The sequence below is a fragment of the Phoenix dactylifera genome, chromosome 7 (assembly GCF_051530095.1).
Source record: "Phoenix dactylifera cultivar Ajwa chromosome 7, Ajwa_hap1_PhDact_Kaust_v1.1, whole genome shotgun sequence".
NCBI lineage: Eukaryota > Viridiplantae > Streptophyta > Magnoliopsida > Arecales > Arecaceae > Phoenix > Phoenix dactylifera.
This window is the reverse complement of record NC_143196.1, coordinates 33,414,332-33,430,554: the sequence shown is the minus strand read 5'-3', so window position 1 is coordinate 33,430,554 and position 16,223 is coordinate 33,414,332. Positions and strand designations below refer to the sequence as shown.

Sequence of the window (16,223 nt, the reverse complement as noted above, 5' to 3'; positions counted from 1 at the left end):
GGATCCTTGTGGGCAATGGCGTGGAAAGCCTCGTACGTGTTAACCGGGTCAAGCCACGGGTTCCATTCGTCGCCGACGACGAGGGTCCGACCAAGCTGCCATCCAGTCAACCAAATCTAGTGTCAATCTACAGGCAATAACCGGTGACACAAAGGAACCCGTACCTTCCACTCGCCTGGCTCCAGGCCGTACTGAGACCAGTCGCCGGCCAGTTTCAGGAGTAACCGGTGCCGGTCGAAGCCAGGAACCAATCAGCGTGGGATGGATAAAAATATAAAGCGGGAAAGGACTTCAGACCGGCCAACTACCGCTCAGTCATCATTGGTGGATTTTGGGACCCACACAAACTTTGTGGATTCTCAATCAGGACCCTCGGATTTGAATCCAACGGACCGTGATGCCTAACAAAGTGGTAGTGGGAAGAGTTTGGTGTCATTTATAGCTTGGGATGGCCAAGGGCCCCAATGGGTTCGGTGCGGGTGTTGCTTTTGTTTGGGTGAAAAGAAAGACAACGAGAGACGCTTCCTTTTGTTTGGAGAGGGAGAAACGCTTCCAAGCCAAGAACTCCTAATATTGGCTTAATGTATTTGTTTAGTTTTTAACCTTTCCATGTTAGAATCACAACTTTAGCGACTCTCAAGTCAGCATCTCTTCATTGACATACGAGGACTATACATTTAGCTAAGGAAATCTTTGAGAAGTTGGTGCATTATATGTTCGCCACCGTTGCCATGGGCCGAAGATCTAAATCAAATGTGATCGGAAATTAGCATGAATATTCCAAACATATCTAAATGATTAAGTTTGACCGAAAAACATATTAGACTAGACTCAACATAGAAACATCTATTGGTACGTCAATGGTTCAGTCCAGATCAGGCTTAGGAACCCAAAAAAATGAGCTCCATCTTTGGTCTTTCCTTCCATCCTCTTGCCTACGTGTTTTCCTCGCCTGCTTGCATGAGGAGAAAAAGAAAAAAAATAATAGCTTGTGCCTGCACCCACTTTCTAAAGCTGCTCCCATTGTAAACTCGAATTTTCATTAAATTCCTTTCAAAAAAAAATTATGCATTAAATTATTTGCTCTTGTAATTACACGTGCCAAATTCTAGGAAGTATGAAATGGAGTCGATAAGCCCGCCACCTTTGATTATTCTCCATCCTTTGGGAAAGTAGTCTGCGCCCACAACTTTCTCAATACAGAGGCTATCAAACGGAGAAACTAACATCTTTTTCAAGTGCATGGGCATCAGATTCTCCGCAAAAAGGACTAAAAACAGTAGAAAGAAACCGAAAATACAAGCATGCAAACCTAAAGCCATAAACCCTTCCCTCACACAATACTGCACGCATTGGGATTCTCCTCGCTAAAGATGGTTGTTAAGCGATTGGCATCAGTGGCAATGCTGTAGATCCCCTCACGAACAGGGGTAGGATAGTAACGATACTCGCCGCTAAAGTACTCCGGCCTCCTCCGCTCCCCCCCTTCCTCCCATCTCGCCAGCGGCGACGGCACGTAGCGGTAACTACTCAACCCTGCATAAACTGGACCCGGTTGTGGTCGGCTCGAGCCGGGCAGATTAGCTCGGCGGTGAGGGTCCGGGTCGGGGTACGGTTCCGGTCCATCGGTGAACCGGACCCGGTCCTGATTAGCTCGGCGGTGCGGGTCCGGGTTGGGGTGCGGTTCCGGTCCATCGGAGAACCGGACCCGGACCGGGTCCGGTTCTTTGTTTTGGGCGATCTCGGCGTGGGCCGAAGGGGAGACGTCGGCCGCCGGGTGGTGGATCGGGCGGTGCTTTGTTGAGGTCGGGCTTTGGTCTTGTACGGCAGGGAATACGACAACGGGGTCGTCGCTGAAAGCTACGTTCTTTGCCGCTTGTCTCCCGCGGGAGTAGTAACCTGGTGGTGGGGAGTGCACCCTCGCTCCTTTCAGCCTTCTCCCTCCCTTGCCTTGAAACAACAAGAAGAAAAAAAAAAAAGATAAAAATATCATCATGAATGAGAAGTGATGTTTGTGCTTGTAGTCCCAGTTGCAATTTGCATGATGCACATGTCCATCATGATCTTTTTCTTGTTGAATTTGGAAGTATGCAAATTTTGAGAAAGATGGAAGCTTTATAAAGCTAAATCCACGATCTTTGTGACAACATAAAGATAGTTTGTTGCCACTTTTCTAAAATTTATCCCTTTAGCCTTCTCCATAACTTTTCCATAGGATTAGCCAGTATTAAATCCTCTTGATTAACACAAGCATGTAGAGAAATTGCACGCGCTGTTGTCATATATTGATCTATGCAAGCAGGTTAGAACTTAGAAGTGCTAATTACTTCCCTCTCCTACTATTCCAGTTCGAAGTGCGAGACAGGCATCAAATACTGATGCCATATTTTAAGTATAAGTAGTAAAAATTACCTTGTATCATGTCCACAAAAATCACTTTGCATGGAGACCTTAAAGCACCAAATTAGATGCTCATGTGTCTCCTACATGGTGTAACTCATGGCTCACTCAATTAAGTTAGTTAGTTTTTTTTTTTGGTTTACTGAAAATTAAGCTCAACTGTTTGATGAGACTATAAAAATGTGATTTTTCATTTATATATGGTCGGCATACTAGACAAGCTACAAAGAATTGTTCTTAGTCACAAACTTAGAAAAATAAAATTCACAAAATAGCAAAACAACATGATGAATCCACCCATATACCATATCTTACCTAATTCACTTCAAAACAAGACAATCTAAACTACTCCATGGGCTATGGAAATGGAGATTGGTTGCTTGCTGAAACACTACTTATATCCTATCAAGCATGTTAACATCATTAAACAATAGAAGAATATGAACAAGTCAACCAGAAATATCAACAGGGAGAGATCGAGAGTATTACCACTGCACTTCCTAAGTGTCCTGGACATCATCTTGCCAAGAGGACAGCAACCCATCTCTCTTTCTCTAGCTCTCCCCCCACCAAGGGCTCACATCCTTCTATTTCTTCACGCCAAATGTTAGCTTGGAGGGCTTTTTAAAGGAGAATAGCTAGCCTTTCAACAGGGAATCTCTTAAAAATGATGCACCTCCCCCCATGGGCCAATGTTTCCATGGGAAAAGAAATCAAATGGAGAGGGAAAGCGTGGTCCTCAAAGCCTACGGATAGAGTTAAGCCGAACAAATCGAGCTTTGAATATATTCTCGTGGGGTTTCTTATTGAAGCCCTCCTAGATTCTCTTTCCCTTTTTAAGAACTCACCATGACATACATCTCCTTGGCACTGTCGGCAATAATCAAGTTGGGTTGAAGTTGGTGGGTCTTACCTGACCTGCCTTACTTGATTTAACTATGATTTACTGATATCCATGTTTCATTTCATTGCTTCAGATCAATACTCAGCCATCAAGGGCTTTTCAAGTATAATAACAGATGATATGGTGAAGTCCATCTCAAAAAGTATCAATTAATCAATTTATATGCACTAAATAATTTTTTTATATGTAAGTATAGTCTGCAATATCATGTGGAAGGTTCTATTACATTGTGTGGCTGTGATCCCTTGTATTCTTTTCAATTTGTTCATCCTCCAAAACTTAGAAGAAAGAAATGAAGCACTGCTGATTTTTGGGAAAAAGAAGTTCGGAAATAAATATATTTTTGCCATTTGAGCAAGACGCCTTCCTCCAATGAACGAGTAGCCATCGACTACTTTATTCCTTCCGTATACACATGCATCGTAGTATTGGATCGAATGCTGTTTGGACTAGTCCTTGATCCGCACATGAAAAAAAAAAAAAAAAAAAGGCATACATAGATGTGACTCCTGTCTATTTTTTAAATATTATGTACATAAAGCTAGGAGTATATAAAAATGACGCGTGTATGGGAAAGACGTTAGCGGCTCAGCCACCGTGATTAGTTGAATTTAGAGTGGCACGAGTGGCGATGGAGGAAATATTTTTTGCTTCAGAATATTTGGACAATAGTAAATGACATAATGGCCGAAAGGCTAATAGAGCTGCGAATTGAGTGATTTTTTATGTGACCTGCTATTTCGGTGATATCCTAGGAGAGAGGTAGAATTGCTTAAAGCATTCTGAGGTTTATTTTTTTCTAATTTTGTTGGGCATATTGGTTATGAGACGAGGTAAAAAAAAAAAAATCACTTAAGCTGAGGTGACATATGGTGCCCGAGTTTCGTAAGGTGGCTACCTGGAATTCATGTATCGTATAGGGAGTTCAACATAAGATTCTTGTTCGTTTAATTGTATAATGTTAAGTGAATATCAGTTTGAGCAGGGGTTTTATACAAGATTATAAGATCTATATGAAGTGATGTCGGCAATGGAATACCCGCTAAGTGTAGCAAGGAATCATTTCATATACCCCCTACAAACTATCAATATTTCATTGAGCTCCTTAAGTCTTGGGTTGCCCGCCCCGGTTCGACTTTCGTACCACTCCACTTCGCCGCATCCCTTCGCGACCTTCCCTCTTTCCGGCCGCGAATCCATTGACGGGTCTTAGCTTCGCCTCCCAGAGACAGGAAGAGAGGAGAAGGGGAGGCTTTCTTCTAATCTTCTTGGATTTAAAGTGTTGGTCGAAGCCGGCGGCACAATCTTTACAAGCGCTAGGTCAAGAGGGCCGGCAAGTTCATGGCCTTAATTCGCTCTTCTTTTTTTTCCCCCGTTTTTTCAGCATTCTTTTGTCTGATTTTTGTCAGATTCGGTGATGTCTTTTTGAGAAGATTTAGATTTTGGCAATGTTATGCGCAAAGATGAACTGTCCTACCAAATTTAGATAAACATCTATAATTTTTGTTCTTCTCTGTTTTTTTTACACAGACTTTTATGGCTTGATCTGCTTGTCTTTTTCTTTTTTCTGCCCTTTTTGCGATTATCTTTCCAGTATATGCTTACATTTCATGAAAACTGTGGCATTTTGGTTGGCATTGTGCAAATTGAGAAACGGGAGGGTAAGGCGTAAGAATATCTGGTTAAAGTTTGTGATCATATGGAAAAGGCTCGCTAACATCTATTAAGCCCCTTTTTTCAGTAATGATGGTGTTTATATTTGTCAACAGATATATTTGAGATTAGTCTTGATGGTTATGTTGTTCTAGTTTTGACATGGTTAATGGAAATCAAGTGATCTGAAAATGTTTTAACAGGCATCTCAGCATGACATGTTGTGGGGCTCATATCTCACCTCTTTTTTGAAAGGCCGTTTTTGTAGTTCTTGTTCAGACAATGTCATTTCAGGGGACTTTTGTTGCATTTCTGCATGTATGTATTATGATATCAAGTAGGAATTCTTCTATATATAGTTCTTCTATGCATTTTAGTATATACCCTTTAGTTTGTGCATGGTAGCCATTGGCTTGAACCAATTAATAAAGTAAAATTCTTGGATTCAGTTTCAAATGAAGAATTGAGTTGAATGAATTGTAGCATGTGTTCTTTGATTGGGGTTATAATGGAGGATGGTAGAATTGTTGCGCGGTGTATATGTTGTGAGGTCAAGAGGCTTCTGGTTGAATCTGGGATTTGACCTTGGGTTGAGGAGGATAGGAAAACATTGTTCTAATCCAATAATTGAGAGGATCAATCAGTGTCTCACTACCTACCCTTATTTTTCTTTCTTTCTTTTTTCTTTTTAATGGTTGGATCACCCTCATTATAAGGCAGACCATCATTTAGCATTCATCAGTTCTTCTTGTGCTCGAACTAGTAAGAACTCTATATCTGGAGTGACTATGTTCAATTATGGCGTGGTATATGAAGCTAAAATAGGGAGCTTTAGCGATCATAAGTTTTGTTATGCATGACGGGATACTGGAGATTTTGCTATGAGGAGAAGTGAACAATGAGCTATGTTGTTTTGATTATAGAACATTTTCAAATTTGATGCTGCTTTTAAGGTTAGAAATGAGACAAATGGCCCTTGAGTTTGGTCTATTGTCTTCAGATAGGTTTCTTGATCTTTGTCCATTACAAAGGACTGGGATGTTGTTGCTAGAGATTATTAGACAAATGCCAATGGCAGGAATATGTGTGTAACTATATAAGCCTTACCGATGAATAGAATGTTTAGGTGGGAGGGCTTTTCTATTTTTAAGGTAGGAGCTGATTGTGAAAGGAGAACATTGGATGTTTTAAGGGACAAGGGAGTATCTCCCTAAGGACTTTATTATATATTAATGTTTTGAGTGAGGTGCAAATTTTTCTTGAGAAAAGATCCAAAACCCGAAAGATCCTTAAAAAATTCCAAGTGTTTCCTTGGTTTCTTGACTTGCTGAGTTCTTACATGTCATATCATCAAGTAATAGAAAATGAGGCCAGAACTGGTTCTCAATGTAACATGATCTGGAGAAGTAATTCTCAATTATCTTTTATATTGATCTCTTATTGGATCACTTTGAGGTATATTACCTTTACCACAACCATCAAACCCTTTACAACAATCTTGGCATGGCTTTATCAATGCTTATTCATGAATCGTTTCTATTAAACATGACCCTTGATATTACTATAGGCTTCTCTAAATCCTTCCTCACAACTTTAATTCAAATTAGAATTGGTTTCCACTCATCTTCTTATATGTATTACAGATTCAAAAACCTCTCCCTACCAGCTGTCTTAATCTTTTCTATATGTGTTTATGGCATCTATATTGGTTTTTCATTACTCTGTTCTCATTTGGTGCAACTCCTCTGTTGGCATAAACTTCCCTTGAGATTTTTCTTGCAAAGGTGGGAGAGTAGTTTGTTTCTTGTAAGACTGCAAGTTATGTAATTTCAGGATGGAAGCCAGGGTATGAATCTTTCACTTGCTTTTTGTGATGGGTTTTGAAGGGTAGAAACAAAATATTTTATCAAGAATTTGTATTGGATGTGGATCGAATATTGTGCTTTATCTTCCCAGATGTTTGTCACTGGTTAGATTATGCTATGTATATCTTCTTGAAGGATTAACTGGAAACAGCTGTATTTGATGTTTCCATCCTTTTCATCCAGATTTTACCTTCAACTATCTTTTATTATTATTAGCTGATCTACCATATTTGAATTTCTTTTTTCTGATTTTGTTGTACCTGTATTTATTTTCTTGGTACTAGCTATACATGAATATGTTTCTTCAAAGAAAAAAAAAATTCAGGTCAAACTTAAATTTCTTAAATTTTGATAATTGTTGAGATATATCAGAAAGGTGTTATTGTTTAATTAGATTAATTAGAATTCAACTAGGAGGTTTTGTTACTTGATGATTGGAGCAACCTGTCTGCTAGGACTTGTTCACGCTGTTAGTTATATTGCAGAATTTGTGAAATATATACATCCAGAGTTTTTCTTTATCATGAATATGCTCGAGCATTTGGATTTTCTTGGAAGTGTTATCTCTGTATTTAACTTGATTCATGGATAATAAATCCAAGATTTTTAAAGAAACTGGTTTCATTTGAACAAAAGCAGCATTCTAGAAACTAAGTGTATTGTCAAAGTTCGGTACTTTTCCTTGCCTTTTAACTTACAGTTTGGTAACAAAAGATTCTGCAAACTTGGTTTAGCTAGTTGTATAATGACTTTTTCCTCATTAGATGGTTCCCTTGGATACCTAATGAGATGTTTACTTCCAATGCCCTCTCTCTTTCTCTCTCTCTCTGAGCAAAAGGCTGAGGCCCCAAAACTAAGCCTGACATAACAAAAGCCACTAGCATCAGCATGAGCTAAAACCATGGCATCAGATAGGAAAGGAGTCCATGTAGTCACTCCATCATGCCACAAACTAAAGCCCGCAAACAAGTCAGCAACATTGTATTAGTTTGATACTTTGGTATACTACCTTTTAAGTTGTCTTGAAAAAAATCAATCACTATGTGGACAAAAATGTCCTCATACCTTACAGAAAAAGGTTTCATTTTCTTTACCATGTTCTTTAGCTTTTGCTATGATATCCTACAAAAATGATTTCTATTTCTTCTATTTTTTTAATGGCTCCTAAGACCTCCCATGCACAAAAGAAATTTGATCTTCATGAATTTTCTTGTTACAAAAATCTGTAGATATGAAATAGTCCCTCTACTCTTCTTGGGATTGGGCAGATCATTACTGGCTCATGATTGAAAAATGAGTATGTGGAGCAAAACCAGTTGAAATAGGGAAAACCCACTACAGCAATTACTCTAACTACATCAGATATGCTTGACGATAGAACTTTCTTTGAAATAGTCCCAAGAAGGTGTTGGATATTAGAGGGGTCAAATAATATCCTTTTGAACTATGCCAAACAACTACCTGGTCCCTACTTAAGCAATGAAAGACACCTTGATTTTGTGTAAAGGATTCCTTCTAGAAGACTCGCTAAAAAGTTCAATGAAGGGCTTCTTTTTTGGACCTAACTTGTGCAAAAAGACCCTGTATAAGGCTTACTCATCTCAACAACTTGAGGGCTTCTTTCAAGGCCATCTTGAGCAACAACTCTTAAATCAGTTCCATATATGCGTATGCAAAAGGCAATGCTCCTGCCAGCTACAGTAATGTCTGTTGGCTAATCAGGGTCTTTTCTACTAATGCAACAAATTTATCCTCTGTGCTTCCATTTCTTGACCATGGACCATATGAAACACTAAAATTTATCTGCTTATAAGTGGGGACATTTACGCTCACCTTCATCTAAACCTTAATAGATACAGTTATATTTATGCACAGCATATCAATCACATGTAGTTATATGGGAATCTGCATTATAGTATATAAAATAACATTTGGATCTTAATTCTATTTTTAGGGACCCACATAAAACTATTAGCTAGTAGATGTTAGATGATTTTGGTCTGTAATAATGCTTCATCGGAAAGGTACAGGATCAAAGATTATCAAGTCTAATGTACTTCTATTAAAGTTAAGCTCTATTGCTTGTGCAGTCAATAATGAACATGCCAAGCAACATTGTTAATCTCAAAACAATGTTTCAAGAAGTCCATAAATTCTTGGAAATGTAAAAGAAAATTTCACTCGTAACAGGAAGAGTGGACGGTCCTCTTGTTTAGTCTACATATCAAGCTGTAAATCTTCTCATTGCTAATTTTGTATCTTCGGATGATTCTTCATGTTTTGTTCTGGTTAGTTAAAAGATCGCCAAAAAAAACTGTTACATTGATGGTATCTCCTTTCTGGTATTCTACATTTGTCTGTGCTCTTTACATACCACATTCAAGTTTAAATATAACTGCAATGTTTTAGTTTCTTGTTTTGCTGCTATCTTATCCTTTGCCTTTTGAGTTATGAGAATTAGGATGGCAATTTTATGAACATTCATTGCAGTATCTTATTTATTAAATGAAGAATTTAACATTGTCCTCTCAAATATCAATTTATTTTTCAATATCAAGCCTTTGAATTCCATTTTAGCATGCACAGTATCTAGCTTTCTGTCATTAGAATATGTGTTTCAAATGAATTTTATGTAGATTGTTAGGCTCAATGCAGAAAATGTTAACTAGTGCTCTATTGATATGTTGTTATTTGTTAAAAATCTTCCTTGTTCAATTTCTTTAAAGGAAGCTGCGTTGCCATGCAAGAAATTTAGGTGACTGCCAGCCAAAACTGGTGCCTTAATTTCCATTCTTCCAAAAGTGTCTTGTTATTCATCTTAATTTACTTTTAACTCTGGGAAGTCTACCAGTAAAAATTTACAGGCCTGAATGTATGTTTACTTACATGACATGAGTATGTTGTATAACCTTCTCCAACTTGTATAGGACTCCTACAGAGTCATTTCTTTATATTTTGGATGAAGCCCTTTTTGGTCAGTGGTATCATTTTATATTACAGCATCTGGGCCTTTCGCCCTGACAAGGTATCGGAGCCTGAATCATGGCTGGAAGTCTTCACTGCAGATTCATCACTCTGCAACTCAACGATACTCCAGATTTTTTAAATCTTCAACAAAAGAGGTTCCTCTGCGATCTTGGTTAGAGATTCAAGTTCAGTTCATTTAATTGGATTCTGCATCTGTACTTGATATGCTGCTTATGGTCATCATCATTAAAGATTACTTTGCTGCAGCTTTCTTTTTTTCATTTTACATCCAGCTAATTCTGTCTTGCACTAAGCCATAATTATTTTTGTTGTTAATTAATATATCTGGCATCCAGTTTTGACCATAATCTTGTTCAGTTTGGTGCAGGTTTCTGAGGTCTTTTTTCCTAGCAATTGCTGCGGCCCTTGAAGCCTCAGGCAGGTCTCTTTTGTGCACTTCGTTCAGGTTACTCTTTTGCTTCCTTTTACCTTTTTGCATACCAATATTCTGTTGCTTTGCCTTCAGAAAGCTAAAGTGACGAATGGTTTGCAAACTTCTGCATGTTGTTTCACCAAGTCAAATGCCAAGAACTATGATCAGCGAGTACCCTGACCCACACTTGAATGATTCGTCCTCTACGGGATTCTTACTATTGCATGATCAAACCTCCTAGGTCTAAGTCTTCCATATAAATTTTTGATGAGATCAAGCTATAGATTATCAATAATTGTCAGTTTTTCTAATAATTCTTAAGACTGTTAAACTCTACTACTGTAAATCCCATAACAGTTGGGACATGACACTGCAAGGTATTATTGCTTACTCGGAAGACCTTCTACAGTGAGATGAATTAAAATTTGGAAATAAAGAAGCTTATATGTCTTTCGAACTCTCAAAATTGTCATGCTGCCTGCTTTTATCTCGAGTACAAGAAGACTTTTTTTTTTTGTTTCAATTCTTTATGGTATTATTGCTTACTCGGAAGACCTTCTACAGTGAGATGAATCAAAATTTGGAAATAAAGAAGCTTATATGTCTTTCGAACTCTCAAAATTGTCATGCTGCCTGCTTTCTTCTCAAGTACAAAAAGACTTTTTTTTTGTTTCAATTCTTTATGGTTTTTCATCCTGATATGGGTAGCAGTTACTAAATGCTAGATATTATGGACGAGGACAGGTTGAGCAACTATGTTGATAGTTCAGGGTGAAAGAAACAGAATCACAGTATGTGGAGAAGATTTTTTTTAATGGAAATGTGTTTGATTAACCAAAGACGGTGCTTGATCATCCAAATTTGGTTTTTTGGCAGTTTAACATCACTAGTTTTATGGGTAAGATTTGAGGACCAGAATATGGCAAATTTTGTCCTGTTAGCTCTGGTTATGAGGAGTAATAATTACATTTCTAGCTTAATGTCCAAGATCATTTATATCACGACACAAGGTACGGATGAAGGTTTATATTTTAAATTCTCAACCAATTAGTGAGATGGTTATTCTTGGTGCTATTATCAAATTTCTAACGATAGTAGAACTGTCTATCTGCTTGGATTCAAAGTTTCATTGCCTTCATTCCTACTGCTTTGCGGGAGCATAGGCCTATAACAATTATACAATCACATATGGAAAACAGTAGCCAAATGAGGCACAAGGCTGATAAGGTCCTCCTTGTAATCATCTCACTATCACGTTTTCCTTGACTGGATAGAAGTTAGTTATGATAACATTATTTAGATTCAAGAATATTTTCATATTTAGATAAGGATGAAGTAGATGGAGATGTGTGTTGATGGTGCAGGTGCTTGATATAGACAAGGTTAACAATAGGGTAAGTTGGAGGTGATGATGTGGTGGAAAAGACAATTGAGCAGCTTAACCTCCATTTAGAGAATAATAGGTGGAGTATGCCCTATATCATTTTGATCTCATCATTTGTCATCGGTCTCGGATTCAGAAGATTGAATGGCCACAGGACTACAGGTGTCGATTAATCTCTATCTGTATCAATTACATATTCAGGTTCTTAGGGGTGACTCAGACTTTAAGGTGAAGATTGTCTGAGATGGTGATAGATACATGCTGAGTGCAACTTATGTTATTAAGGTTTATTAGGGGAATGTAGGACAAAGAACTAACCCAAAAATCTATTCATTGGTTCAGCTACTATGCATCCTGGTGTTGGAAAGTTATTACTAAATTCACATATTATATTTCTATGTGGCATATTTGATGTTTAACATGGTTCAGCAAGTCAGTGTTGTAGTATTTTAAAATTTCACAACCCATCAATGCTACGATAATAACACAGCCTCTACATATTTCAAGCTCTAAGATATGCAATCTGTTAGTACAGGCGACACTTCACCTTAAAAAAATTTACGTGGTACCAACTGAAGATCCAATTTGGTATTGAAACTTTAACATTAAAATTAAGACCAAAAGAAAGAAAGCTAACAGGAGGACGAGGAGTTCAATTGTAGAAAATTTTGTACGCACATTCTTATGTTTTCCAAGCCCTTGGAAGATAAGTGAAGACTAGAGATGCTTTTGAGTGGAAGAGGTTGGTGCGTGTTTGCTTTCCTTTCCCTATCAATAATTAAATGCCTGTTTGGATTCCAATTTCCCTTTCCTTCAACCCCACCCTTATGTCTTTTCTGAATCCTCCCAAACCTAATAGCAGCAGGCTGGTAGGGCGTCTCTATCGTGTCCTTTTCCTTTGTTCTATTCTCTTCCAGGATCCAAATCAGTTATGCCATGTGTTCAAAACCCTAGTGCCAGCCACCGATGCATGTTTAATTAGTACATGACCATTGTCCACTTGTTCGCTCGATTTTTTATGGAAATGCCCTTCTTGTTGATTGATCAAGGTTCTGAAGTTAGAGCTGCAATGGGGTTGAAATGATCCATAACCATTTCTCCATCTAAATCACCACTACAGGGAGTCATTTATTAAGGAACTGGACCAGCAAAATATATATTGCATAATAGAAAATGTAAAAGCCCGACAGACTTATTTTTCAGTTAGGTCTGATATGATGTCTTAGAGTCTTCAGTCAAATTTTAATCAAGCAATGAAATGCAAAATATATAAATAAATATATATTAACTTAATATATATTTGCAGAAGGCAAATATTCCTTTGCTTGAGCTATAGAAACAAGAGTTTAGGTCTTCCTTTGATAATTCTGATTTTAACCATTTCGATCACCTCAATTGTATTGCATGCATGTAAAATGGTCTGAAAATTACATTCCTTGCATGTGCATTAATTTGTTGCATAACAATATTATATAACAGTAATAACAATTGTTACTTGATTTTTTTCAAACATTTTTTATTTGTTTTATATTACTATGTTCAAAATATATTTGTGTTTATGTTATTGTTATCTTGATGCAAAGATGCTGCCCCATCAAATTCATTAAGATCACTAATTCGTAACTCAGTTGGGGAGATACTAGTATTATTAAAACAAACATAAATTTATTGTTAAATATAAATTGTTGTTTCTTTTTGTTATGCTCAGTCATTGAAGCTAATGATGCCTGTTGTAACAGAGCAATGACAGGATTTTTAGAAGAAGAAGGTATTTTGATTATATTTCAGCTGTTCGAGAACAGGTCTACAAAATGATTTCATGTAATGACTGCTACATTACCACAATGGCATTAGTAACATAGAAGGCCCTAGAAATATCATTATGAGGCCAACTTAGTCATTTTAAAAGGAGGAGTTGCTGTCATGGGTTCAACCCTATCTCAATCTCTATCTCATTCGGGGCAGTTGGCACCCAGCGACAAGAGATGACTTCACCAATGGACCATGCAATCACCATCAGTGAAAACCGACGGACGGCAGTGGTGCCCACAGCCTAAACCGATCAACATCACCGACAACCCTCCGATCCATATCAGATGGTCGCATTAGAAAATTGAGGAATCTTGGGATGAGCCGGAGCTCATCCAAACCGCAATGGGCTCAAAAGTTTGGACCCTTTGACCGTGGGGCCCACTCAAAAAGCAGTGCGGCCCACGCATTAATTACTTTCAAAGGTAAGGCAATTTGAGGGAAAGAGTCCATATTTCTCACGACAGCTTACCCTTACCCTTCTCTTAAGAAGTCCATTGCATCATGCTCGGACATAGTGGGGAAATAATAACAAAGAAAACCCTTCCCCTGGAAGCAAGAAGAAGAAGAGGGGACTATAAGAAGAGCAAAAAGGAGGCAAATAATACTGAATTCTCTCTTGGTAAGGGGATTCCAGGTTAGTATTTCAATATTTACGCTGGGGAAATGGTGCATCCATGCCGGAAATCGCTATTATGGATGAGTTTGATCGTCATAGGAGCTTCAATTTTGATGAGAGATGGGGGTGCAGTGTCTCTTCCACGTCGAGAACTGGATGGGAACTGCACCTGTAACTCGCCATGTGGGAACCCTTGTGAGAATCCGAGCCCGCCACCGCCATCTCCACCAGTACTGCCGCCACCTTCACCGCCACCGCCATCTCCACCAGTACCGCCGCCGCCGTATGAGCCTGCAGGCCCTCCTCCACCATTCTGCCCACCGCCGCCTTATGAGCCTGCAGGCCCAAATTTACCATATACACCAGCTCCACCCTATTGGCTCGGCCCACCGGCAACCTTATATCCAGTAGACCCTGGGTACCACCGTTCTGATGGGGCTGGCCGGAGTTCTATGGGGAAGTTCTTGGTGTTGGTGGGCTGTGGGCTGTTGGCCTTGCTCTGAGGTGGCTGTGGGAGCTCAATTTGTAGAATATTAAAGTTGTTTAATGTAGATTTGTGTTCCGCTCTTTTGTTATTTAATTCCCTCAAAGTTTTCAAGATAATTTGATGAACTCTTGATTCCTAGATGGATTCAGTTAGAATAAAATTGTTCAGTTGTTTCATTGCTTTTGAGCTCATACCATGAACAATGCTATCTCTCTATCTCTGTGTGTGTGTGTGTGTGTGTTATGTAATTAGCAGGAAAATGCAATTAAGATAACTCCAGTCTTCTCACTGGCTGTTGAGCTAGCTTCTATCTTTTCCTATTTACCATGCATCTGTGACTGATATATAGTTTAATTGTCACGCTATTGAATGGGTGGCAATTATTCAAATCAGTTGAGTTTAGGTGCGTGTACCATTTTGTGGATCAAAGGAGTGGTAGTGGAATAAGATAATGTTAACATATAAACCTATATCCAACGTGTAGACCATACCGGCAAGAAATGGAAAGTCTTGTGTCACATTTATTCGAAAGGCCAGGAGTAAGAGGAAATGAAAGAGGGAGCTGAGTGCACAAAGCATATTGGAGAAGGATAGCCCTGAATAGTAAAAGTCCTGGCATCAATAGGCATGTATGTTTCTAAACTTCAATTTAACTTGGCATATGCATTAAAATATATAATAAACATGGTGATTCAGCTGATTACTTATGTCGCAAGTTGTTAGTGATATAAACATGGGGCTAATTTGGTTTAAGCTTACTATTATAAAAAGTTCGAATTCAGTGCCCTGACAAAAGCCAAGAGAATTAAGGAGATGTCTAGGTATTGTCCGAGTGATTGACAACTTTGTTTCAATTTTTAATTAACCATTCATCTTTCATCCCTACTATATATGTCTTATTGAAGTGATACTTACTTTTCCAACTAATAAATGGTCTTTTCCAGCTACATATCTAAGGACTTCATGCAGCCTTTCTAACCACCGACACGCTCTCATCACAATTACTATTGGACGCAAATTGGAAGCCAGCTACAAGTCTTGCTCCAACGTTTGATACGGATTGATGAACAAGGAGGAAAAGAGAGTTATTTAGGGGAATTAGTGGGCAGTTCAAAGGAAAGAGAAAAAGGGTGGAAGAAAAGGTATGCTAGAAAATAGAACAGAAGATAAAGTAATGCTTTCTAGAATCTTTACCGTAGGAAGCCCCTCCCGAGAAACGCATCTCTTTCAGCATGCAAAGCGGTTCATAAAGAAGACTCCAAAAGATCAACAAACGGTACCCTAGAAGGCTTGATGAGAAAGATCATGGAAAGCACATTAAAAACCATGGGGATCGTAGCAAAAAAAAAAAAAAACCATGGGGACCGTATGTGAGGGGAATTAGCAAAAGTTAGGTGCCTGCTTGCAAACCTAATATTAATTATCACCGTCATTGATGTTACGTACAATTATTGCCTCGATCTTCAATCACCAAAAAGAAAAAAAGCTAAAATAAAAACTTGATGCGATAATTTGCAAGAAAATTATGCCAAGTAACTCTATTTTATCGACTTTTTCTGAGTCATAGTAATTTCGACGAATGTTTCTATTTCAATAACTAAATGAAACCTTCTCATTCCAAGTCCTCAAGCAAAATGAACATCAACCCATCACCAAAAATTGGGTGCCTTATGCAAAGTAATCAAGCGGTGTTATATAGAAA

At 38.3% G+C, this 16,223-nt stretch overlaps 1 protein-coding gene and 1 long non-coding RNA gene across 2 annotated transcripts; one reads left to right on the top strand and one right to left on the bottom strand.

Moving 5' to 3' along the window:
* Positions 1 to 1,021: 1,021 nt before the first annotated feature.
* On the bottom strand, positions 1,022 to 3,067 carry LOC103701929 (uncharacterized). The gene is made up of 2 exons (XM_008784149.6): positions 2,890 to 3,067; positions 1,022 to 1,950 (listed from the first exon to the last, which is right to left on the bottom strand). The coding sequence occupies exons 1-2, from the start codon at positions 2,942 to 2,944 to the stop codon at positions 1,334 to 1,336; spliced, it is 672 nt and encodes a 223-aa protein (XP_008782371.2). The 5' UTR covers positions 2,945 to 3,067; the 3' UTR covers positions 1,022 to 1,333.
* A 6,677-nt stretch (positions 3,068 to 9,744) lies between these two features.
* LOC103701927 (uncharacterized) lies at positions 9,745 to 14,697 on the top strand. Its single transcript, XR_015967557.2, has 3 exons — positions 9,745 to 9,974; positions 10,168 to 10,255; positions 13,346 to 14,697. It is a non-coding gene; the product is annotated as an uncharacterized LOC103701927 (long non-coding RNA).
* Positions 14,698 to 16,223: the final 1,526 nt, after the last annotated feature.